This window comes from Betta splendens, chromosome 3 (genome assembly GCF_900634795.4).
Source record: "Betta splendens chromosome 3, fBetSpl5.4, whole genome shotgun sequence".
NCBI classification, from domain to species: domain Eukaryota; kingdom Metazoa; phylum Chordata; class Actinopteri; order Anabantiformes; family Osphronemidae; genus Betta; species Betta splendens.
In genome coordinates, this window is record NC_040883.2 from 14,952,916 (window position 1) to 14,977,694 (window position 24,779).

General features: G+C 40.8%; 2 protein-coding genes and 1 long non-coding RNA gene across 24 annotated transcripts in view; 2 read left to right on the top strand and 1 right to left on the bottom strand.

The window, feature by feature from the left end:
• LOC114852348 (uncharacterized) overlaps nucleotides 1-9,913 on the top strand; it is a 93,120-nt gene extending 83,207 nt beyond the window's left edge. For 11 of the 19 annotated variants that reach the window (XR_008694286.1, XR_008694276.1, XR_008694283.1 and 8 more), the window contains 4 exons: nucleotides 1,487-1,581; nucleotides 2,158-2,304; nucleotides 3,067-3,172; nucleotides 7,474-8,284. This is a non-coding gene — a long non-coding RNA (uncharacterized LOC114852348). Of the gene's footprint in view, nucleotides 1-1,486; nucleotides 1,586-2,157; nucleotides 2,305-3,066; nucleotides 3,173-7,473 lie in introns of all 19 variants that reach the window. The other 8 variants (XR_008694284.1, XR_008694289.1, XR_008694287.1 and 5 more) reach the window with 2 other exon arrangements.
• Nucleotides 6,406-21,785, bottom strand: dhx38 (DEAH (Asp-Glu-Ala-His) box polypeptide 38). Of its 3 annotated transcripts, XM_029144674.3 has the most exons (29): nucleotides 21,733-21,785; nucleotides 21,159-21,258; nucleotides 19,992-20,084; nucleotides 19,129-19,463; nucleotides 18,693-18,883; nucleotides 18,342-18,491; nucleotides 18,095-18,260; nucleotides 17,715-17,833; nucleotides 17,501-17,571; nucleotides 17,251-17,406; nucleotides 16,971-17,132; nucleotides 16,743-16,850; nucleotides 15,805-15,929; nucleotides 15,555-15,692; nucleotides 15,062-15,248; nucleotides 14,346-14,531; nucleotides 14,009-14,149; nucleotides 13,763-13,873; nucleotides 13,513-13,629; nucleotides 13,298-13,405; nucleotides 13,088-13,200; nucleotides 12,119-12,327; nucleotides 10,755-10,909; nucleotides 10,522-10,677; nucleotides 10,279-10,413; nucleotides 9,742-9,867; nucleotides 9,560-9,655; nucleotides 9,115-9,236; nucleotides 6,406-7,373 (listed from the first exon to the last, which is right to left on the bottom strand). In XM_029144674.3, exons 4-29 carry the CDS (start codon nucleotides 19,458-19,460, stop codon nucleotides 7,292-7,294), a joined length of 3,762 nt encoding a protein of 1,253 aa, XP_029000507.1. In that variant the 5' UTR covers nucleotides 19,461-19,463; nucleotides 19,992-20,084; nucleotides 21,159-21,258; nucleotides 21,733-21,785; the 3' UTR covers nucleotides 6,406-7,291. The 3 variants fall into 3 exon arrangements, with proteins under 3 accessions (XP_029000507.1, XP_029000508.1, XP_029000506.1); XM_029144675.3 differs by lacking the exons at nucleotides 21,159-21,258; nucleotides 21,733-21,785 and having other exon boundaries at nucleotides 18,693-18,880; nucleotides 19,992-20,294; XM_029144673.3 differs by lacking the exons at nucleotides 21,159-21,258; nucleotides 21,733-21,785 and having other exon boundaries at nucleotides 19,992-20,293.
• Nucleotides 21,254-24,769, top strand: LOC114852347 (cytochrome b5). Of its 2 annotated transcripts, none has more exons than XM_029144676.3 (5): nucleotides 21,254-21,710; nucleotides 22,393-22,521; nucleotides 23,223-23,249; nucleotides 23,362-23,393; nucleotides 23,534-24,769. In XM_029144676.3, the coding sequence occupies exons 1-5, from the start codon at nucleotides 21,525-21,527 to the stop codon at nucleotides 23,625-23,627; spliced, it is 468 nt and encodes a 155-aa protein (XP_029000509.1). In that variant the 5' UTR covers nucleotides 21,254-21,524; the 3' UTR covers nucleotides 23,628-24,769. The 2 variants fall into 2 exon arrangements, with proteins under 2 accessions (XP_029000509.1, XP_029000510.1); XM_029144677.3 differs by having other exon boundaries at nucleotides 21,256-21,710; nucleotides 23,537-24,769.
• Nucleotides 24,770-24,779: the final 10 nt, after the last annotated feature.

A 24,779-nucleotide genomic window follows, 5' to 3' on the forward strand; every position in this document is an offset into this window, starting at 1 on the left:
ACATGTGCATCTCTAGCAGCGTGGTATTCATTAGCTATTTGGTCTTCCAGTTTACTTACTTTGAGAACGTCCCCTGATTGATGGGGAGGGCTTGTTCTGTTTATTTGTATATCGGGGAATGAAATATTCATATTGTATGCTTTTCCGAGCAGAAGTTATCTAGATTTGGTGTAAATGGTATTTGGGATTAGATTTTCACGGCAGATTGCTGTTATTAAGGGGAAAAAGCCAACTCTTTTGAGCAGTCATCTTCCTGGGAGGCAATCTATTTCTCTTTCACACAGCCAAAGTGCTGGACCAGGCTCTTAATGCACTGAAGCAAAAGTGCTTCGGTCTGCAACCTTTCACGCCTTCAGCTCTCCTTTATGTGATTGAATAGTTAATAACTACGAGTCGCATTTGAAAGCTCTGTGCCGTTGGTCCTTCGGAGGCACTTCTCCTCTTTTTGTCTGTTTGGCCGCCGTACCTGCCCATTGCTCTGTCGGCCTGCATGTCTACTTGCCCCAGATGCCAAGTCGACTGATAGCCCACCTCTTCTCCACCAACCACTGTTACTTTTATCTTTGTCTCTCGCCTGACTTACTGTGTGTGTGTGTGTGTGTGTGTGTGTGTGTGTGTGTGTGTGTGTGTGTGTGTGTGTGTGTGTGTGTGTGTGTGTGTGTGTGTGTGTGTGTGTGTGTGGCTGTCTCAGTCCAAACATCAGAATTTTGAGGGCTAAGGATCAGCTTTTTCATCTCCCACTTCCTCTTTCTGTTCTTATACACATTCGCACAAAACAGACACACACACACACTCGTGCTCACACAGCTCATTAGCTCATCCCATGCTCACAGCTCTGGCAGAATGTGACCCTGCCTAATTGTGTACCATGCTCATTTGTTCTCCCTGCATGATGTGACGATTGCTTATTTATTCTCCTCAGGGCTTCCATATCACATTAAAATGATTGACTCATTTCATTCACTGCACATTTTCAAGCTTTATTTGATAAGCCTGTTTCCCTTGGCATTCAAATTCCTCCTCTTTCCATGCTTAAAAGTTATATTGTTACCAAGGCACATTATTATTCATACACAGGATTGTTTCTTCAGCTAATTATCTATGTTAGAAAGTCATTTTGCACGTGTGATTCTGTTTATTCCAGTGGAATTGAGCAGCACAAAAGAGCAGACATTAACAGTGCAGTGGTAATAGCCGAGGAGCCAATTGTGTACACAAAGCTGGCGGACGTAGTCAACAAGAAGCTTAGGAGTGATTGGGACACTGGAAGCTTGGCCAAAATGAGCAGCCAATTTGCATTCAGTTAGAATTTACATCTGGTTAGAGACCTGTTTTACAAATAAAAAAAGCCATCAATCTTTTCCTTCAGTCATTAAATCAGGGAGTGTTTGGACACAGAATGGAGCGTAACAAGCATTTTTTGATTAGGGATTTGCGCCGCATTGTTACAGTAGGATTTGAGCATGTGTGAGTTTTCTCCCTGCAGCTACTGTATATCAACAAGACTTCAGTGACACGGCAGCTGACGGAGACGCCACCGGGAGGTGAATTTGGACAGAGCTCTGACAGGACAAGCACAAAGTAAGTAAGTAAATCCATATGAGGGATCAGCAATAAAATAAAATATATGCAAAACTGTAACGTGTTGCATTATTAAATCATACTAGATAAACTGAGGTGACAGTAAATATTTGGTCAACTTTTAACGTGTGGCTCTGACTTTTAATTTCATTTAGCCACGTGAGTTTTAGGAGTTTCAGAAGGTTGGAGGACTCGCGAGACGCATTAAAAGGACAAGTCGTTACTGAAACAGCAGAAGAAATACTGACATTTAGTCTTTAGTATGGGTTTTATTATGGACACCTACCATAAAGCAACTCACCGGTGTCTTTAATTAGACTCCTGGTGACGCTATTAAAAACATTTGGTGAAAGCTTGTGCTTATGAATATAAATACATGTAAACTTTTATTTAGTTGCAACAAATTATTGTTATTTTAAAATGCTTTAAAAATTCAAACCGAGCTCAGCTTTAAGTGTCGTCTAGTTTTTCTACATCAAAATCTACAAATAACGATGAATTCAACTCATGTTTCTAAAGGCTTTAATGCTGTTTCATCATCCATTTATTGGAATGAAATCTCCTGTGCTTTTGCAGCTCTTTGAATACAAGAAGAGCTCTGATTAGTAAAGCAGGCCACAAAAGGGGAGAAGAGTCACTGGCAGCCTCTCCCCGTAGAGAAGTCCTCCTGCAAGCAGTGCCACCTACTGCATCCAGCCCTGGGACGTCACTCTCAGTGAAACTGTAAGTACTTCAAACGATTAGTTTGCATGAATGACTAACTCTGATAATTATGTTGTAATTATTTGCATAAACATCCTCCAACAAATAAGCATTAAACTTCATTTTTACTTCAAATTTACTACTTTACTTACTGTAGAGCAGTTTTTTTTAATTAACTTACTGCATGTAGATTTTTGACAGAAAGGGTTTGAAACACACACACAGTACAGTAACTTTTCCAAAAGCCACAAGCCAATGTAGCCACAGTCTTAATGAATATGGGCAGACAGACAAGAAATTGCAGCCAAATAAAAGAATAATAAAGGCATCTAAGCCCTAACAAGTCTGCCTTTGTTCTTCCGCTCCACCCACCACTAGTTGGCTGTGTGAAAGCAGGCATTGTTGCTGCTTTGAGGGCAGCTCTGAGAGTTCCATGCCCATCGGCCTTCAATCACATGGGATGTCTGAGTTTGACAGTATAAAGTCTTTCTTCTTGAACAAAATAAGACCCCTAAGCAATAGTGGATGAGCTGTTAGTAACCATCCAGTCCACAGGGAGGTAGACCAAGCATGGTAGTACAGTATACACAAAGTGTTGGTTAGGGATAAGACAATGGACCAGTAGAAACACTGCATGCATCAAGACTCTCGCATTTCTTACATTTACTGTCAGATGTAAAGTGGAGTCTGTTATTTTAACAGCTAACATTCAGTTTAACCAAATGACTCTCCTGCTCCCACAGAAACTGCATCTTTATTTTCCCTTTTGTTATGTTTTATCAGCATCCCATCCTCCGTACATCTGGCTCCTACGAGGTCTCAGAGAGCATCTGGATATTATTCTGCGAGGACGCAATGGAGCAGGTGTCCAGTGGCTGAATGGTAGTAGGTGAGCAACAGATGGAGCAGCGTAGAATTGTTGTCTGGCTGACGTCAGTATGGTTTAAGCAGGGACTAGGGAGTATATGATGAAATAGGGTCATAGTATAGTATGTCATCAAAAACATGCCATAGTATGTGGTATATAGTACAGTGTATTTCATCAGATACTATAGTATGACAACATTTTCATTATGGACCATTTGTTTAACACATACTATACAATACCCTTTTTTTCAACATACTGTACTATGACATGTTTTTTACGGTATACTAAAGGGTCACAGTATAGTATGTGAGGTAAGAAATAGTGTAGTATGTAATAAAAAGTAGCTATAATATGGTATGTGTTGAAAAAAGGTTAAGGTTAGGTTATAGTGTGTTGTCAAAAACATACCTTAGTACTGTAAAAAACATGTGCTTTAGTGTAGTATGCGTCAAAAAAGTGCTGTAATATAGTATGTTGTCAAAAAAGTTTCATACATTATGAAACAGTTGTCATACTGTATGTGACGATACAAAGAGTCATAGTATTGATTTAAGATTTTAAAAACTTTAATTCCAGAGGCTAGTTGTTTTGCCTTATGGTTGCTCTTGTCACATACATAAAGAAAGAAAATCACCAATACCAACAGAAAACCAGGATAAACATTACTCAGACAACACATTGTATATACAGAATATGAACATGAGTGAAAATGATCAGTGATTATTGTCCAGAAATGACAATTGACATATTATGCATTATATTTTACAGAGATTAAGATAAAGTATATTATACATATATGGATACATACATATACATTTTATCAATTTATATTATATCATATTATACAGATATACATTATATTATGCAGATAGGTGGAATGACCACTGATATGACAATAAAATCATAGCCCAAATCTACAGAGGTGGGGGGGGGCACTGTAAAGTTTGATGGCTTGCAGTAGAAAGAATCTCCGGTGGCGTTCTGTGAAGCAGTTACTGACCAGTCTGTGGCTAGAAGTGCTCCTCTGTTCAACTAACACACAGTTTTAGCTTGTTGGAGGGATTGTTCGGGCTTGATTGTTTAGACAGTATCCTCAGCTTAGCTATGTCATATAGAGGGTCCAGCTCCACCTCAAAAACAGAGCCAGCCCTCCTACTATCTTTATGCAGTCTGTTGGTGTCTTCTACCCTCATGTTGCTGCTGTGACGGACACTGGCCACCACAAACTCAGAAGTAATAGCATGTTGATGATGATGAAAAAAGAATCAGTGTAGTATGCTGTTGAAAACTGTCATAGTATAGTATCTGATAAAAAGGTGTCATAGTACGTGGTGAACATAGTGTGATGGAGAGCTACTATAGCCCTTTTTTCATCGTATACTATATGATGAAAAAAGGACTAGAGTATGTGGTGTAAAGAAGTGACAGTATATGAACAAAAACAGATCTCAGTAAAGTATGTGGTCATTGGACTCTTCACTATCCTGATTCAAATATTGTGAACGTGGTGCGTGTCCACACGTCCTATGCAGAGGTTACTGTGTGTTGCAGAGATGCTCCAATTTGCGCAGTCTATTAAACATTGTATACAATGTGTCTCTTATCAGTGTGAGCAGTTATCAAGTGAAGGACAGCTAACAACGAGCATACATTGCCTCCTTTGCTCAGCGCCTCTGTCCTGCCACCATTACGGGACAAGAGTTAATTAAAAGAGCAGTTGATGCCTCTGTTTTTCTCATCAATCTCACTCCTGCTCTTATTAAGTTTGTAATGACAGCAGCGCTCGTCCCCGTCTGCCACCAGGCTCACAACAAGGGGCAGGATGGGAGTGGAGGAAAGGGCAGGGCGGTTAACGTGAGGGACAGCTCGTCACAGCAAATCTCACAGTGGTCAAGAACTAACATTGGCTGTAATCCCTCCATCAAATCTCAGGGCGATGATGAGCAGCGAGTAGAGGAGAGCCGGACCCTCCTGAAAAGGCACCGTCTTTATTCGGGGTTGGGCACAAAGGCCCGTTTAACAGGCACGGCTTTGCACCTTAATCGTGCAGCTTCTATTCTGGCCGCCTTGGAGGCCATTTTAATTCCTTCCATCATTACAAGGACCTTGCTGGGGAAGCTTTGGTAAAGGTGACTGCTGACACTGTCATTCACAAGGACTATTTCAAAATGTCAGCCCATAGCTGAGATTTGTCTCATTAAAGTTGGTGGAGTCCATAATATCCTCTGTCTGCCTCACTCAATCAAGATGAGTCGGTGAATTGAGCGGGACGAGGCATCGCTCATAATCATCCGTATTTGCATAAGGGTTAGAGAGAGACGGGCTGCAGCTGACCAACAAGAAAGCGAGTGTAGCAGAGGGACCGGGAAAGAGAAAATCACTGGCGGTTGTTGCACGCCACGTTTGAAGCAAGGCCAGCGTCTTTTTCCCGGCTTTCAGCTCGTAAAAGTAGTTTCAGCTGAGAGACATCAAGAAATGGAGCGTAACCATGATGAAGACACCAAACACCATGCAGGCTTTTGTTCAACAGTCTTGTGACCTGAAGATTTACATAAAGCGCCAATAAAGCCAGACACCAGATCCACCCACATGTAGCCTGGCTCTTCATCTAAAGCATATCAACATCTTTACAGCTGAGGAGATTCAAAGCCCCGGGTTCACTCATGTAGATGTGTGACATCTGTGGGTGTGAGTGCCTGAGTGAGGGACAGACCAAGGCTTTTTGTTTCTCTCTGATCAGGCTCACTCGCCTCAGCTCGCGTTTGCTAGACTAACAATGAAAACAGCCATTTTGGGAATTTCGTTATGACGGTCTGAATTATGTACTAGAGCGAAGAAAACACTTTATATGTATATTTATGGGTATTGTGCTACAAAAACCCAGGACCCCACTGACCTCGAGTGAGTTGAGAAGCCATGTGATGTCTTAATCACCCGTCCTAATTACATTTTGGAGAGTTAAAACAGTGAAAGGTAAAAACAATAGATGAACAACAATGGAGACAGTGACGGAAGTGCAGAACACTGAAATGAACCCTTCATCACTTTACAAGCATCAGTACTCACCAATTCTACAGTTGAAAGAGGGTCAGGCCATCACTCACTTGACATTCATGCCCCAAGTAGACAGTTAAACGTCACCCCTCCGAAAAGCCACCTTACAAATGTGCATCTAAATAATAATATTACCTAGGACATGTACAGAGAAAGAAGAAAAACACTGCAGTGACAACATCAGATGAAATCACCTTAGATTAAAAAAAATAGCTAACATTTATTTTATTTTTTTCCATTTACAAAAGATATTAAGAGTACAAAAAAAGCCATCACTGAGCTGTCCCCTGCTGTCTGAGCGCCGAGACAACACAAAGCACTATACAAACATGGCCTTCACTAAACTGTTCTGTCACAGAGAGACCAGTCTGTCTGAAGCTGCACAATGTTCTGATCAGGTGAGGGCAGACGAGAGACATCAACAAAAGTACATTAACCCATTTAAAAGAAAGCACTTCACCGTTGTTCAGAGGAAAACCACAAAGGCTGCGAGAACCCAGCACGCTGATGTCTAATGTGAAGCATAGCTGTATTAAAAGACATTGTTGGAACAAGGTTAGCGAAACTTTCCGGAGCATGCGTGAGTGTGATGTGTATATATTTGAGTATATTAGAGTCTGAAGACACTTGGAACACAAGTACAGTTTGAATAGCGCTTCAGCCTGTAGAGCAGCACTTCACTGGGGGCGCACAAGCTGTTTAAGTTACAGGAAAAGCTAGTTAAAAAACACAAGACAGAATTAGTTTCCCTCTGCTGATGCACAAAAAGAGCTTAGTGCCGACCTGTATATGCAAAAACAACGTATCTATTCTTCCAGCTTCTTTACAATGTGTCATAGAAATAGGTACTAGCTGATGGAGGTGGAGGGAGGCGTTCTACTGGACCTGGCTCATCTTCCAGTCTTGTGCCTTATACAAGTTCTCACTCTAGTGGTCTGTAGAGGAACCGCAGTTTATTGGGGAGATGCTGGGCAGGGCAAACGGCAGCTGGATATTACAGGTTGTAGTACTAGTATGGGCCATGGCTGCATGATCATGGGTCCAAACAAGCCACGGTAGTGGCCAGGCTTTAGCTTCTAAAAGGCGTTACAGTCCAAAGCGAGCCGGGGTCCGTCTGGGCGTCATGGGGGCCTCCTCTCGCCGCCCTGGTGTGCAGATTTTCACTGCCCTAAGTCACACGAGTCAGAGAGAGGCAGGTTTTAGTCACATCATTTTAATGGATACATTTAGTAAAATGCTAAACATTTCCTATGTTGTGTGTTTAACAGGCACCGGAGGCAGGAGACAGACTAGCTTCAGCAGCTCAATGTGAAAATGAAAGCAGTGTTGGGACGCAACGCAGAGCCCGACGCCTCTGACAGCACAATCTATCATCTTTAATTACAGCGGCGTGACGCCCCGACACTGCCCACGCTTCCCTCATCTCTCCTTCCTTCTGCCTCACACGCACAAACCTGCAGCAATTACAGCCATCAGGCCATAACCCCTTTCTGTCAGTGTCCCCCTCTGCCTCCCTGTTCAGTTCAGGAGAAAGTGTTGAGCCTCACTCTGGTTTTAAATGCAACAAATGACTTTCACTTAGCAAATCTTGCTACCGTTACAAATTAAAATGTTTCTTCCCCAAAAAACAGACTTGAGTGCATCCATCAGGTAGGCTCAAAACAGAGACTAGCAAAACCATGACCCCACAACTGCAATATAAACTCACAATGTGATGGATTACCAAACTCCAGCAAGCCACTGCACCCCGCTAATTGATTTGACAGCCCATATGGAGATGAACAGAAACCTGAGGCTGTGCTGCGACAAATACAGGACTTCCATGCATCTGCAGCCTACAGCTGAAAATGGTCCACAAATATGGGAAGCACAGCTGTTATTTCGAGCTTCGGCATAATTAATATGCAGCCGCCAAAGTTGTTGATTCTGAAAAATCAAGAGTACGGCTTTGACACCAACAGGTCTGCATCTAAGAGTGCGTTTAACATGTGTAAATATCAAATGGCATCATAAAATTGTTTTGTTTTGTCCAACTTGCTCTGTAAAAGACAATAAATGGCACTACCTTTTTAAAAGCTTTATACGGAAAGCGGTGACTATGACAACATCCACATCAAAATGTTTCTCCAAAAACATTCATAGTTCTACATTTATCCACAAAACAGATGACTGGGCCCTTTACTAATTCACACCACTGATCTGTGCTGGGAGCAGGGAGACAAGTGATAAGCAGTTGGCACATGAAGGCGTGCCCAGCGAAATATTTAATCCTCGTCACACTGAGCTTGTGGAGGAGATGCTTGTGAGGCCTGCCAGAGGACAAAAGCAGCCAAGAGCCCAGGAGAGCCTTCAACATTCATTATCACCCATTCAACTTCTTTCGCTTAAATCTAATTCTTAATCCTATACCTCGAGTGTGATTATTTTCAACAGATCTGTCACAGACGTGGTCACACAAACTCAAGGAAGATAAACCAGCTGATTAATTAACTATAAAAGTTTAAATCTGTCTTTATAACCTTATTTCTCTCTGAAAAGCTCACGGACGGGTGTGAAATTAATTTTTTGGTCTAATTTGAAAATGAACGCTACCCGCCTTTCTCTGCTCTGCTATGGCACAATTTAAATTGCTGCAGTAATGGGGGTCAGCCAGGAGTCAATATTATTTCTTTTTGTCTCGTCTGGAGGGACCAGAGGTGAGAAAAGCTCATCATGAAGAGTGAGAGAGGTGGGGTAGAGAGAGCAGGAGCAAGACGAGGGAGGGTGAAGATATGGATTGTCAGCGAGGCAGGTAAATTAAATGTTTCTATCCTGGCTGTGTATGGAAAATGAGGGCCACGGGGAACTATTGTTCTGGTGGCCCGTGTGTGAAGAGGAACCAAAGGGAGGAGAGATGGTCGCTGACTTACTTAGTGCTGCCGATGTTGCTCTTCTTCTCCTGTTCGTCTCTGCGAGCTCGCAGCTGCTCCTCCGCCAGAACCATCTCTTTCTCCATGTTGGTGATCTCCTCCTTTGCCCTCCGACGGTTTTCCTGAAGACGAACCCAAAAACGAGTGAGTGTACAGAGCAAGACAAGGAAGGAGCAGGGATTGTCATATATTCATTAATGTTGGCCACTAAAGCTGAATTTTTCCACACACTAACTGGGGAAATCCTTCTAACGCAGCACAACAGAAATTTCAGCACAAAAAAACCACCATGGTTGGATACAAGCAAGTGAAAATCTCATCACTAGAGATGTTCAGAATTTCTAAAAGTCTTTAGCTTAATCATAGGAATCCGATTAATAATGTTTCTGGATTTAGTAATTTTTCGATTGTAAACACGTGAGCAGGTACAAGAATCTTAACTCACCTGTCTGCTTTTTCCAGCATGTTTAATGCTGTAAAACATGGGTCCAAGTTCTGCCAGCCACTCACCATCCACTGCAGTCACGCACTGCATGTACTCCTGCAACACAAAGCCAGTCTTAACACTTGACACAAACAGCACAGTTTATTATGTGGGCAAAGTCAACAGATGTTTTTTTTTTGTACCTTGGTGGTCATTACGAGCTCGTGGTAGATGATGTAGTCAGGAGTGTAGCCCATGCCAAACAGGGAGCTGGTGGGATGCAGGTGGCATGGCATGCCCGTCCTCACGTTCACATACTCACCGATGCCCTGGGAGCAAACACATGCTTAAGTAAATAAAATGGGCACCTCACAATTCGTAGTTGTGTCATTTGTCACTAGGTGTGTGTTTTTTGTGCTGGGTGAGGTTTAAGGGAAAAGTAGTGCAGGTCACCTGAGCTAATTTGTGTCTCTACCTGACTTAGACACCAGGATAATACATCTGAATTATATCCAGCACTGCTGCAATTCTACACGATAGCCAGCTGCTCATAAGTCAAACTCAGAACCTTGATTATGTAGCCGTGATTTCAAATTCCCTTTCAGATTTTAGTACAGTATTAATGTGAGGCCGGAAGGGATATTCCACCACTCTGTAATTATGCTGCTATAAATCTGCCACAACCAGTTGCCACAAGGCATAACACATTAACGTAGGGAAACCCAGAGTGCAGAAAGTACCTTGAGCTTGGCAGCCTGGTGGAAGTAAGCAGCACATATGCACTTTCTGATGATGTCCCAGTCTGAACCACAGGAAACCAGGTTCATCCTCTGCTGCACCATGATGTCCTTTAGCTGGGAGCGCACCTCCCGCACCTGTACAAAAACAGCGTATTGATTGTGGAGCTGCAAAACTGAATGACAGGTTTCCGCGCAGAGTCACAGGATGCTGGGAGAAGTGAAGAGAAGCAGTGAGTGTCTGACCTTGCGCATGGCCTTTGTGTGGATGAAGTGATCGTTGCACCATATGCTGGAATAATTGTTGTTCTTCCACTGCGTGTACACATTGAGGTACGTGAGGTGGTCGCTCTCTGGGATGGAGAACTTCTCCCTCACCTGGTCGCTCTCCTCCTCACGACCCTGCCGACGTTTTAAGGTTATTTTTCTGCTATAGTTTAGTAAATAATAGATCTGAGTGCAACTGTATCCGGACACACCTTAGGTCTGTAGAAGATGGCTGGCACAGACAACATGGACACGACGATGAGAATGTCAGCGCTGCAGCCCATGTCGCAGGATACAATCAACATCTTGGAGAGGGCAGGGTCGAGGGGAAACTCCACCATCAGACGGCCGGTTGGCGTCAGAGCACCTGAAAACACAATCACGAGGTCACGCGTGAAGAACATAAAAGGCTGTGGCGCGTGAAAAATGTGGACGATACAAGCACTAGACAAGCCATAAGCTCCTTTTTCCATCAAAGGCCTTCTGGCATGAGGGAGACGCTAGCATAATGTGACACTATTTGTCTGTCACCATGAGAGGAGGATGAACTGCTGACAGTAGAGAATACTTGTACGGGGGGTGAGATCAAAAACTTTGCCAGTTCTGATTTAAATGATTAGACAGAGTATAAGAAGCTTATGAGGAGAAAAAGCAGAGACGCAGAGCAGCCAGTTTGGGGCAGGTAAGCCTTAATCAGAGATAATCTGCTGTTAACACACCATACAGGGAATCATCAAAAGTCCCTCCTTATCCCCAAATCCCTAAATCCCCTGAATCTGGCTAAGGATGAGACAGAAATGAGACCCGACCAGTCAAATCAAACAGGATCAGTTACTAGGCAATTACTCCACTGGCTAAACCTCACAACTACCTCCTCCAGGCCTGTTTGCAGTGTCAGCATCATCACTGCAGCATCTTTCACATAAGCTAGTCTCCTGCCTGTGTTTGTGTTGTCAGCATCAAAACACAGCAGCTCAAGGCAGCACTGAGGGGGCAACACAGCCCTTAAACAGACATTATTCTTTGTAACAGCTTCATATCAAAATGAGGGTGATTTATGGAGTCTTTTTTCAGGGCTAAGGCTTTAAAAAGTGCTACTGGGTGATCTTCAGCAGGTTTAGTAGAACTTGTCATGTGACTAGAGATGTTCACTTTTATTGGTGCTACTGTGAGAGGAGGAAGCTGGACAAAGTCGCATATAAAATATCTGGTAGTGATTGGCACCCTCGTACTTACTCAGATGTGTCCACTGTTGTTGTCTGTTGTTGTCGTCTCACAAAAGGTGCTTTATTATATTCATGTTAGTTTTGATGCCATATAAAATTAAATATGGACAGATATGCTGGTGCCAGCGTCTTAAGAGTGGTGGAACATTTGGTTTTTTTGTTAAAGAAATTTGAAAATTGTGTGTCAACATAAATTTTGAATATCTCAAAAATATTAAGCATTAACCCTCAAATAAAAGAAGCATTATCACTGTTGTGGGGTCATATATTTTATATATGGAAGTCAAATTAAATCTATGCATTGTAGATTTATTACAGGGCCTCTTGACAAACTCCTGTTCAACACTCACCTGTGTTGTCCAGGGCTCCCAAGATCCAGAGCTGGTACATGGAGTTTAGCATGTTGTCCTCAGGGGGTGGATCCATAAAATGAAAGAGCAGCAAATCCTGAACACCCAGAGACTTCAGCAGCAGGACTACATTGGCCAGATTGGTCCGCTGGATCTCTGGTATGGTGGTAGTCAGCATCTCGTTCTTATAAGCACTCTGAGTGTAGAGCCTGGGCAGAGGAAGGCAGTGAGGGCCATCAGTAACTAGGCAGCATGTTCTGTCACACTGATAGAAATGATCCTCAACACATGTACAGATGCCTAACTAAGCACCAAAGGTAATGTAAGTTCAGGGTGACGGGAGCCTGCGTTAAAGTGAAGTACCCAAGTTAAAGTAACAATTACCACTGTGTGAAGTACAATTGCTATAATTACACAATGATTTGAATGTCTTGGGGTATTTTTAACTTGTGAATCTCTGCAGTCACAGACAAATGGCCTTTTAGAGGGGAGTTCTCTGTCAGGCAAGGGCAAGCCAACGTCAAACGCACACATTAAATGCCCTGTAAAAAGACTCCTCCCACAGATATCTGCATGCGTGTGTGAAATATTTGGGCTTTCAGAAGCTTCATAAGTCTTTTAAGATGCCAAACACATCACTTTGTAACTTAAGTGTGACCTCTGACCTCTCTCTTTTGAACACACTTCGCTGCCATAAACAGGAGTAAACTTGTAATAAACCTCTGGAGATTAGAGTTCTGACTTCTCTCTCTTTCAACTTGGCTGTGTGATACATCCAGAGCCCTGAGCAGACCACCTACACCTTAATCTTTAACTGCCGTAAGAAAAGCAACACCCATCCACTAAAACAAGGCTAATTCTATAGGGATGCAATAGTTTTTAGACGCCACGGTAGAAATAAAAGATTAAGTCCAATTTAGGTCTCTCTGCATGTGAACACAAACGTTTGCTAACAGCACCTGACATTACCTGTAACACTGCCCTGGTCCTGTACGTCCTGCTCTTCCAGAACGCTGGTTGGCATTAGCCTGGCTGATTGGATAAATCTGCAGAGCATCCATTCCAATGCGAGGATTGAAAACCTATTGATGGAAAAATAATACATAAAAATTATCATTTTGCTTAAATATTAAAACACAAGTTAAAATGTTTTACAATGTGACTGATGCCTTAAAGTACCTTAAGTTTGCAATATCCTGCATCAACAACGAACATGATGCCATCCACAGTGAGCGAAGTCTCAGCGATGTTTGTCGCCACAATGCATTTCCTTACACCATCTGGAGCCTAGAAAAATAACAGAGCTAAGGTTCATGTGCAGGTCCTCAGACACACACCAACGACATGACAAGTCCGTCGTCATCAGGTCATTGTGAGCAGACACTGATAGTAACCTTCTGGAAGATCTTGGCCTGTAGGTCCGAAGGCAGCTGGGAGTAAATGGGCAGCACAGCCAGAGGAGGAGCATTCTCCAAGTTCTCCAGACGTTCTATAATCTGATCCGATGTCACCTGAAAGGACAAGGAAATATTTATTATTGCTGAGATCTCACGATGGGCAACACTCCCTAAACTAGACATATTAACAGATCAACTATAAATTGATATAGTGGTTTTGCATACACAATACACCTATTTTCCCCACCTCGATATCCTCCTGCCCAGGCATGAAGATGAGGATGTCTCCCATTAACCCACTGAGGTGAATCTGCAAGGCTTGCTTTACTGCTGCCTCCACATAGTCCTCCTGAGGCGTCTACACAGCAACACAACAGCTCAGTCAGGTCACTCAGTTTCAATCACATTTCATGCATTTGTTTCATATTTTCCATGATGTCACTTACGTAATTACACTACATTTTAAGAAGTTATCAAGAGAATGGAACCTTACCTTACTAAACAAGATGTCTACTGGAAAGGTTCTTCCTGGAATATGAAATATCGGGACATTGCCAAAAAATGATGCAAACTTGTCCGAGTCCATAGTTGCAGATGTAACGATGAGTTTTAAATCGGTGCGTCTGGACACAACCTGGTGGGAAACAGTAGGTGGTAGTGACAAAACTGAAGTAAAACTCAATGCACGTCATCATCTTTACATTTATACTGAAATCAGTTCAAGAGTTCAACAGCTTAACTTGATCATTGTATTACAAAGTTGTCAAAGCTGCCTGTTATGAAAATAGAGATAACTCTCTTTAGTTGGTGACAGGTAGCTGTTTACTGACCTCACGCAGTAAGCCAAAGAGCACATCAGTATTCAGGGAGCGTTCATGGGCCTCATCCATGATAACAGCACTATAGTGGTCCAGGTCCGACTCCCTCAGTGACTCTCTGAGCAGGATGCCATCTGTCATGTACTTGATCATCGTCTTCTCAGATGTGCAGTCCTCAAAACGAATTGCATATCCCACCTGCAGTTAGACGCAGTAGACAGTCAGAAATGCTACAGAACATCACTGTTTGCGAAACAACATTCTGCGTTTCCTTCATCATTAGTTCAGTTATTACCAGGACAAACATTTTTCTTTTTTGTCCACAAGATGGTGCTATTACACAGGTTATGACTTACAATTTGGTTTGTGGAAGCCTTAATATTAAGTCTTTTCTAACCAACATCTTAGCTGTGAGACGTTGTCTAAATGCTCCTTCTCTTGTTTTCTCTATATAATTGTGAGTTTGTCTGGCAAAGTTGTAAACACGCTGTTTGAAAAAATGCATTACATTAGAGAACAGACAAATTTCCGAAGAGACAGTTGTGGCCTCAAGTGATATTCTACATGCTAAAATAATTCTAATTTCATTATTTCCATAATCCATTTTAGACAGCCATTATATTTTCACCATCAGATAAAGCAGCACTCAGAAGCATGCTGCTTGTTGGCTGGGGGCTGTCTAGTCCCATTAGCAGTCTGTTTGCTGGAGCTCCAGCCATCTGTCTCACCTCCTCTCCAAGGTTGGTGCCAATCTCCTCGCTGACTCTCTTGGCGACACTCATGGCTGCCACTCGTCGGGGCTGAGTGCAACCCACCATGCCGTAGCTGGTGTATCCATCCTCATGTAGGTACTGAGTCAACTGGGTTGTCTTTCCACTGCCCGTCTCCCCAACAACAATCACTATACTGTTATCCCTGTAAACAGCAACAAACAGTCACAATTATAATGACAAATTATAATTTTAGATGTAAATTATTGTTCACAATAATAATAATAACAATAATAACAACAACAACAACAACAAAAAGGTGTTTTCAGTGAAAAACCTCCAAAACAAACTTCACTACTTCCAAGCTGCATCTTCATCAGGTCAAAATGTTTTAGCAGGTTGTAGATGGATGGAGATGAATGTTGCACCCATTTATAACACGATAATTATTGTAATGTCCATGTGATCAAATCTCACAGCAGTACTGTAATGGTATTGATGAGCCAAATACCTGATGATGTTCAGAAGCTGTTGTCTGACAGCAAAGATGGGCAGGTACTGCCTCTGCTCCAGGATGCTCTTCTTCTTAGCAAACTCACTGCTGGCCTCAGTCTTCTCTTTCATGTGGTCTGCAAATTTCTGTTCTGCTCTGCAAGGCAAAAATTAAAATATTTAAAATCAGCAACAACTTAAATTAAAAAAAGATCTATACATTATAAATAGTAAAATGTAAAAGCCATCAACATCCAAACTCTCCTCACCTGTAATCTACTTTGCCATCCTCGCCCACTGGTTTGCCTCCAGACATATCTTCCTCCTCAGTCTTCTTGATTCCCATGATATCTCCCAATTTGGTGCCAGCTAGTTCCCAGTGTTTATGTTGTGCCTGAAACACAATTGCACGTAGATTAACCACTATAAACCATAACAAAAAAATATAGCATCACTCTTTAGCTGCAGATTTAACTTTCATAGTCGAGATGATGGAATATCTAGTGTCACGTTTATCAAGTTGTTCCGCTTTGCTGATGATCGTTTGCAGTGAAAATGCCATCAGGCGACCAGGTAAGATGACAATGAATAAATTATCTACTAATGTGATGAAGTTGGACAGCAGTGACATTATCAACTGGACAGATGCGCATCATAAAAGCCCATTAACATTTCTCAAAATCAGTAAGAAGATCATATCCGTTTCATTTTCAGCTGATGGTTTCGATTCACTTACGCATACTAATGGCTCTCGCATTGATAGACTTTAGAAATTAATCCATATTGGTCAGTAAATCAGTGACAATAACTTTTCTATGGTTAAAGCTTCTAAACACTTTAAAAAGCAAACCAGCAAGCAAAGTAAAACTGAAGCAATAGAATAAATTGAATAACAAAATAAAACCAAACATGTCCAATTACCCCTCTATCTACAGCCAAGGATGCTCAGTAAATATATTAGAAATAATGTGTGTGGTCACAAAATCTCAAAAAAGGCTTCTCTGGTAAACCAACTCTAGACGTTGCACTGGCTCTTACAGTAGTTGAAATGTTCATATTATGTTAAAAATAACATCTACTTTAGGAAAAGTAGATGTTATCAGGAACTTATGCATTTTATGGAAGTTCATTCGATGCAACTCATTCAAGCAGTCAGATAAAGAAAATAAAGCTACTGTCCCCATCTTTCAATTGAAATCCAGCTCACCTTCTTGCGTTCTTTTTGTTCACGATGTTTCCGGACAAGATGGCTGCCCTTTCTAGAGATGATGGCCATGTCAGAGGTTGGATCTTTCACAGGAACAATCGGCTCTGGCTGCAGCAGGAAGACAAATCCACTTATTGTAGTCAAAAACAATCTTTTCATGATTAGTTACAACAAAATGATCTCCCATCTAGTGTCTTATCTAGTTTTAAATATTCCAGCCTTGAATACCTGTTTGGTAAAGACTATTCTTCCATCCAGGAAGGGAGGAACCAGGTTGTGAACCAGCAGGTGAACCTTAGCAGCATTGTCCTCTTCAAAGTCTTCATCCACCTCCAACCTTTGCACCACACCACTGGTTAGCATTCGGTTGGTCTCCCATCGTTCATTATCCTTTGAAAAAAAAAAACACATTTCGTTACAAAGATATATATACACCAAAGCTAACTTAATCAATAGACACACTATGGATCTGTGCATAAAACACAATTACAATCACTTCTGTTTGTACCTCGTTAATCTGTCGCTTTTGGGCAGATATTCTCTTCTGAGTCTGCTTCTGAAGGATCTGCTCTCTCTTCTTTACATATTCATCAGAGGTAGATGTGAAAGGGTTGTGGAACTCATCATAGCCTTCATCCATCATGTACCAATCTCTGTCAGCTTGCTGCAAAATAATGACATAATATAAAAGGTTAAAAAGAAAACTATGACCACATAACAATCAAGAAGTTCTGTGATGCATGACTTATACCACTCACCTTTTGGTCCTCCTCCCACTGTTCTTTCTCCTCTTCATCATCAAACATAAATCCCCCATCTTCTCTTTTAGCTAAAGTAGACACAAAATGTTATCAAACATAATATAAGATAAGAAAAAACATTAGGAGTCCCACAGGGAGGGGAAATTACTTCACACAACAGATGTGAAAATATTGTGATTTAGCACAAGACCACTTTGTTTTAGACTAATACCTTTTCCTTGTGATAAACGAGGTGTAGAACCCAAATGCTTCCTGTCATTGGCCCACTCATTATACTTGTAGGACGGGGTGGGCAGAGGTGTGTCTTCAGGATAACGGGCTCTGACTGACCTAAGATATAAATCATAAGAATATATGAATGTTTCACACATGTGTGCACAGAACACTAACTGAACTTCAGCCAAAAGATAATCAATATTAAGCTTGGGAACAACAGACACAAACATATTTAGTCTTTATTTTTAAAAGATAAAAAAATAAAAGATAGATAAAAGATAAAGCTTGGTAAAATTGATTAAACAGTTTTTTTTTAAATAAAACTGTGCCTTTATAATTGGGGTAAAAATATGAGATGAACTGAAAAATCTTTACCTGTCCTGTCTCCTTTCACTTTCTCTGCCAGAGCGATGGCTTCGCTCTGAGCGATCCGACTCTCTGTGAGATAAGGCGGGGGATGGAGATTCCCACTGGGAATGTCGTGAACTTGAGTAACCACTGTCATCTTCATCCCAGTTGGATCTTGAGGGTGTAGAACCATCTATTTAAAATTGAATTTGCTTAGTTACACAATGGAAATACACTGTCTGTACAACTACATTTACCACATAAATAAAACTACCTCTTGGCCGATTCTGGGGTGTTGCAGGCTCATCTCGTTTATTCCCCCGGCTGATGCGATCAGACCACCCATCTCTCTGGGAGCGCTCACTCCTTTCACTGCGTTCCCCACGCTCTGAGCGACTGCTGCTGCCACGGCTCTCTCGCTCATCTATCAAAATAAATGTAAATAAGTAAATCACATAATCACAACACCAACAACATTTGCTTTTATAGCCAACTGATCTACTATCTTATGTGTCTGTTCTTCAATTATACATGTATAAAGTTCTTTACTTTATACATGAAGACCACGTCCTCCACAAATAGAAAAAAAACACGATAATACGTGACTGAGTAATCTTAAAATTACCTCTTTCAGACCTTCGGTCTCTACCCTTATCTCTGGATTTTTCTCTTTCTTTGTTCCTGTCCTCTTTGGAAGAGACGTAGAGGCCGTGCTCACGTCTGTCTTTCTCTCTCTGCTGGTGTCTTCGTTTGAACTCTTCACTTACTCCTCCAGGGTTTGAGGGCGTCTCTGAGCCAATCACACGATACTTCCTGCTGATAAGACAATTAGTTAAACTCTAAATATTCTGAATTTTATATACTATTACTTTTTATATACTATATATATAATATTTGAATACTACAACTACATAAAGTCAAATATTAAGTCAATTGTGACAGTACATATTCATTTGTTGCTTATTTAATATTCAGAATGCTGGATTGTAACAGACATGAAAAACAACACGTATTTCCAAATTATTAAAAACATGTAAATTGTATAAAGCCATGACAATTACCTCTCCTTCTTAGCGCTTCTGTTCTCATCATCATCATCATCCTCTTCATCAGATCCAGAGTCGCTTTTATTTTCCTCCCAGTCCTTGTAGGAGGAAATCTTTGACTTCTTTTTATTTCTATCATCACCACTGGCATCAGTCTCTTCCTTACTCTCACGCTCTTTCCTTTTCTGGGCTGCCAACAGGTCCAAGCCCAGCAAAGATGTGCGTGGAGTGGGAGCCCGGAAAACATGCTGCTCCGAAGCGGCACTCTTCTTCTTTACAATCAGTCCACCAACTTGAGAAGACAGATCACTTCCTTCTAGTCTATGAATGGACACTTCGTCATCCATGGTCTGTGAGACATTAAGGACGTATGTCAGAGATGAAAGGTTAGAAACAAGAGTAAATGCCCGTTAGGTCTTACACTTTCAAATTAACAGTTAACTGGTTATGGCACTTGCAACACTATATTGAACCCTAAACAAAGTGGAATCGTATGAACAAATGTTTAATTTGTCCAGTTTTGCCTCCAGTCCAAAGACTAAGTCTAGTAACAGGTCCACACAGAAACAACACCGAGGTTCGAAGTCGCAATATACGCTATCATCCCTATTTTTGAAAAGCGGCCCATTTGTGTATTCAGTACGCCTACTACTCAAACTACTACTTAGTACTACTCAAAGATCACTAGATGGAATTGTAGGTTGTATATATGTAGACATTTTTATCAACAGTCAAACGGTTTTAGACTAAAGGTTTTGGCGTAATGTTTTACCCTCAGTATTTGAAACCCTCGTATTTTAAGCAGTGGGTGGTATTGTGAATTTTCCATCCAGGCTACAGCGGCTATAAAATATACAATTATTCGAAGTAATACATACCTCAAACAGAGCAACTCGCTGTAACTAGCCGGTTAGCTAGCAGGCTCTGCTCTGACGCGTCCGTCACAAAACTGCTGTAAACTGCAATTATTTCTTTAAAAAAACACAGAAAATGTTTCAACAAGTTGATTTGCTCCAGCTAATGTACTGTCAGTCGAAAAGCCAATGAACGTTCTGTCGCCGTCAAACAAAGTATATTTATGCTTCGTCTTTCGTAAACACAACGCGTATATTTACGGACTAGGGAGCAGCCATTGCTATCCCACAATTCTTCTTCTTCTTCTTCTTTGTCTTATGTAAAACAAACGCTAAAATTGTACATTACCGCCACCAACTGGTAGGGTGTGTGGACTTCCCTAATGCTTCTACTAACGTGTATTTTCCAATTATAACCAGTGTGTTATATATTATTTCCAAATCTAAGCCTTGATGTTATTGTTTTATCTCCTCCGCTTACTCTCATTTGTTTCATCCCACAGACCCACCTTTGCATCTTATAGAACTATCATCCCACAGTTATAAAACATTTGTGAACATTTGTTAAACTAGGTTTAAATATGCTTTGAGAACAAAGAAAGCTCCTTCTATTACAGAGAGTTAGATGTATGACAGTATGACAACGTATGAAAATCTAACAAATCAAATCTGAAAGCTTAATTACACAGACAGTAGCTGTACTTAAAGTCAAACAAATGACCATAAATCCATAATAGAATAACTTGGATGGTCATATGTAATAGATAACGGATTAAAACCATGTGCTACTGTTTTTCGATAGACAATATGTTATAGGTGCGTTCAAAGCATATAATTATGTGTGTGTGTGTGTGGTGGTGGTGGTGGTGCTCATGGGTATAAAGCAAAAACAGATAAAGAATTGTGTGATGTCATGTGTACTTGTGTGACACGTACACTGTGAACTATTTGCCTGTATCATGTTATCAGTGGCATACATGCACATAACAGGCCCCCTATCAGCACAGATAAAGCCACACGCTTCCAGGTGTGTATCACAAAGGACATGTCTCAAGATACTATGATGTGTAAAAATGTAAAATGTAAAGTGTGGACCAATTTCAGAATATTATGGCTATTTGATATATTACACAAAAAACACCAGTGGGACGCAAAACAGCATCTGCACATTGACCGCGCATCGCTGACAACCTTAGTGAAGCGCTTGGTCTCGTGATCATCAAGTGGTCGATTCTGATTGGTTGTCCGTCCAAGACTCATAGTTTCATTGGCCAGTTGTTGTGGTTGCGCACTGTGATAAAGAAAAACGCACGTCATTGGTCTATTTCACATGTCTGCTGATGTGCCGGCTTAAGCTGTTTTTTTAGTTCACAACAGTTTAGTTCAGCGTCTATCTCTTGTGTGCAGCTTCTGTGAGGTTTGAGCACGCTTTTCTGTTTTTTTGCCAGAGTTTGAAAGCTAAAACAGACATAGCCAAGCTAGCATTACATCTCAACCTGGCTAACGTCAGCTAGCTGCTCAGTCATACGTTAGGGAAACGTCAGAAATAACGCTAGAATGGGCGATGAAAACAAAGCAGGAAACACGTTTGCAGGTAATCGCAATGTTGAGGTAAATGGCGAAACGGCAGACGATACAGTAAAATATTACACATTAGAAGACGTAAGAGTACATAATATGAGCAACGACACATGGCTCATCATCCACGATAAAGTATACAACGTCTCACGTTTCCTGGAAGAGGTAAGAGACACTTTGCACCCACTATAAGCAACTGTTCACGTCTTTAAGCTTAGTTCGAAGCCCGTGTCCACTTCGTTGTGGCTACGGCTACTTCCTGGAACTACGACGTGTTGCATAAAGTGTGTTCTTCATTCGCGTTAATAACCCACAGCGACTCTTTCAGGCGGTTCGGTTCTCGGCGTGTATTTATGATGTCAAGCGAACAAACCCTTAATTATCAGCGAAGATGAATCCTATAGGAAAAATAATTTCTCTGCCAAAGGTATGGCTGAGGTTGTGCCTGTTACTTATTCTGTACATATACTGTACATGTATGGAGAGACAGTACAGTTACTCATTACATAACATGCAGTAATAAGCAAATGTACTGCCTGTCAAAACTATAACACACAATCCTTTCACTTTTTAAAGAAATATGTTCCAGGTTTTATTCTAATGTGTACTATAATAAAGTAGTATAATAAAGAATCAGGAGCGTAAATAGTGTGCAGTTGCACTACTCAGCTATAATAGTACCAATAATGACAGCTTCCTGAAAACTGGGCAGAGAACAGAACAGAGATGAGTGGGTTCAACGTTGGTTATTTGCTTGTATTAAGTTGCAAATCATAGCTATGATCAAGTTTGTTTTGTTCTGTGACACAAGCTCCATGCTGTCTGTTCACCTGTTCTTTGATTCCAGCACCCGGGGGGTGAGGAGGTTTTGTTGGAGCAGGCAGGTGGAGATGCCACAGAAAGCTTTGAGGATGTAGGTCACTCTACTGACGCCAGAGAGATGCTTCAGCAGTACTACGTTGGGGAGCTTCACATGGTAAGAAGATAAAATAATTCCTTTTCTCAGTGTCATAATCCTTCTAGGAAATTTAAACATAAAACCTCTAAGAAATGATCCTGCTCATAGAAGTTAATCAGTTTCACATGATCCCATTAAGGGGAACAGTAGTCATTTATTGCAGTTAGAGATTCTTCACAGTCACAAGCTGAGACCCTGAAAATTTTTTGTTTACATGCTTATTAACAAATTCTGGGAAAAAATGAGTCACATTAGGTGTTTGTCATGTGACCATTAGTTCCACACCAAATAAGCAAGCAACAATTTGCTTGTATCAATAATATGGTCATGTTGAACCTAAACTGTTGCAGATCATGCCAATAGGACAGTACTATAAGTCCATCTCTTTGGATTGCAAACATAAATTAAAAACAACAAAGTTACCTGAACATTAATTCCTAAAATGTTTGGATGCATGTTTCAAAGTCCAAATATAGGATTCAAAACTAATACTATTTAAAATCTTGTTATACATTATACATCTTGTACATTTTGTCAAGACAGTTAGTCATGAGCCTTCAAAACAAATTGCAGTTATCCCCATTTTACAAGGGTGGTGAACTTGTACTGCATGGGTAAACTGCTGCATGTCTGAATCCACAGTCCAGTGAACCAAGCCATTATACTGCAGAATGCTGAGCCTGTACATGCACTAATAGAAATTTGATTTTTCCTTCTAGGATGACAGAAAAACAGGGAAGGCAAAGGTAAGTTCTGTTTATCCGACCATGTAGCTTAAAGAGAGAAATCACAGAGAAATACTTTACAATAAGACAGTTTGCGGTTGGTTGGTGACAAAATGTTTTTTTTCTTCTGTAGGAAGTAAAAGCCACAAAATCAGGAGAGTCCAGGTTAGTCATCGTATTTAACGCTGTTGAACCTAAATTTGTCTTGATACGAACACCGCTGCAAGCCATCACTGATTGTCTTTTTGTTGCCTTTTTAATTCATTAATTTAAATTGTCATTGTAATAAAACAACTTGTTTTCAGTAGCACTTGGACCACATGGTTGATTCCTGTGATTGCTGCAGCCATTATTGGGATCATGTATCGCTACTACGTGTTGGACTCCAAGTCTTCATGAGTACCAGCCATCTGTTTTGATCCCACTGATTTTCATCCGGAGGCCTTGAAATGTTTGACCAAAACCTCCTCACACTGATGAACACAATCGTGAGTGTCTGCAACCAGAAAAGCAGTTTGATAAAATACTTTTGTTCCTGTTTGTCCACATAGAGCACACCAAAAATACAGTTAAGGAAATAGTGATTAAATTGTCTGCCTTCAGTTTCTTCCACTTGTCATTAATTAAGCACTGTCATTGATATTAAATGAAGTCTAAAGTTTTATTGTTCATATGTATTTAACCCAGGTTGGTTACTGGATCAAATGCATTATTACAGATGAAATCTTTATCACCACTGCATAATGGTGATAAACTTGCGGCAGTAGATCAGTGACCACGACCTGCTGTATTGTTAAGAATTACAGCATTATTCAATGCATGTCTTACTACACTATTCCAGTGTTAGCAATGATTCTTTATTGGCAGTAAATGCATCATGTTTCCAATTATGTAAATGCAGCATCATATCTTTGCATCTGTTACTTTTGAAAATGGTGAATCATGTAATATCAATGATTATTTAAGGTAGAATTAGTTTCAACGTGTCCTTTTCTACAGCTGTTATACATAGATCATACATAAATATAACCCTAGTATGTAATAAAATAATATTTTAATACCCAGATACTATAGTGATGATGAAAACACTTACATACATGTTATTTGTTTTCCTTTATTGTTGTTCTTCACTTTGCCTCTTCTTGCCTTTTGCTTCCTTTTAGCGTATCCTAATTGTACATTGGGTGAACAGTACAATTGAATTACACTGAGGTTTAATGTGTGGATGTTGTTTGAATGCTGTATAATTTGCAGGTTGTCACTTGTAGACATCAGGGGTTGGAACCGTTAATGTGGTTTCATTTGACATCATTTTTATTAATTGAATATTCTCAAATATGCAGTTTATTTAATGTTAGTATTGGGGAAAACATCTCTCATGCCATATTATTAAAGTCTCTCGGTATCAGACCTGCTGCTATTTCTGCGTGACTACATTACCTGCAGATTTTCCAAATTTAGTTGATTTAAATATTTGCCATATTTTACACATCAACTGCTGTTTCCTGTCTCAGAATAAAGTAAATGCATCTCTGACCTCATTACTGGTGA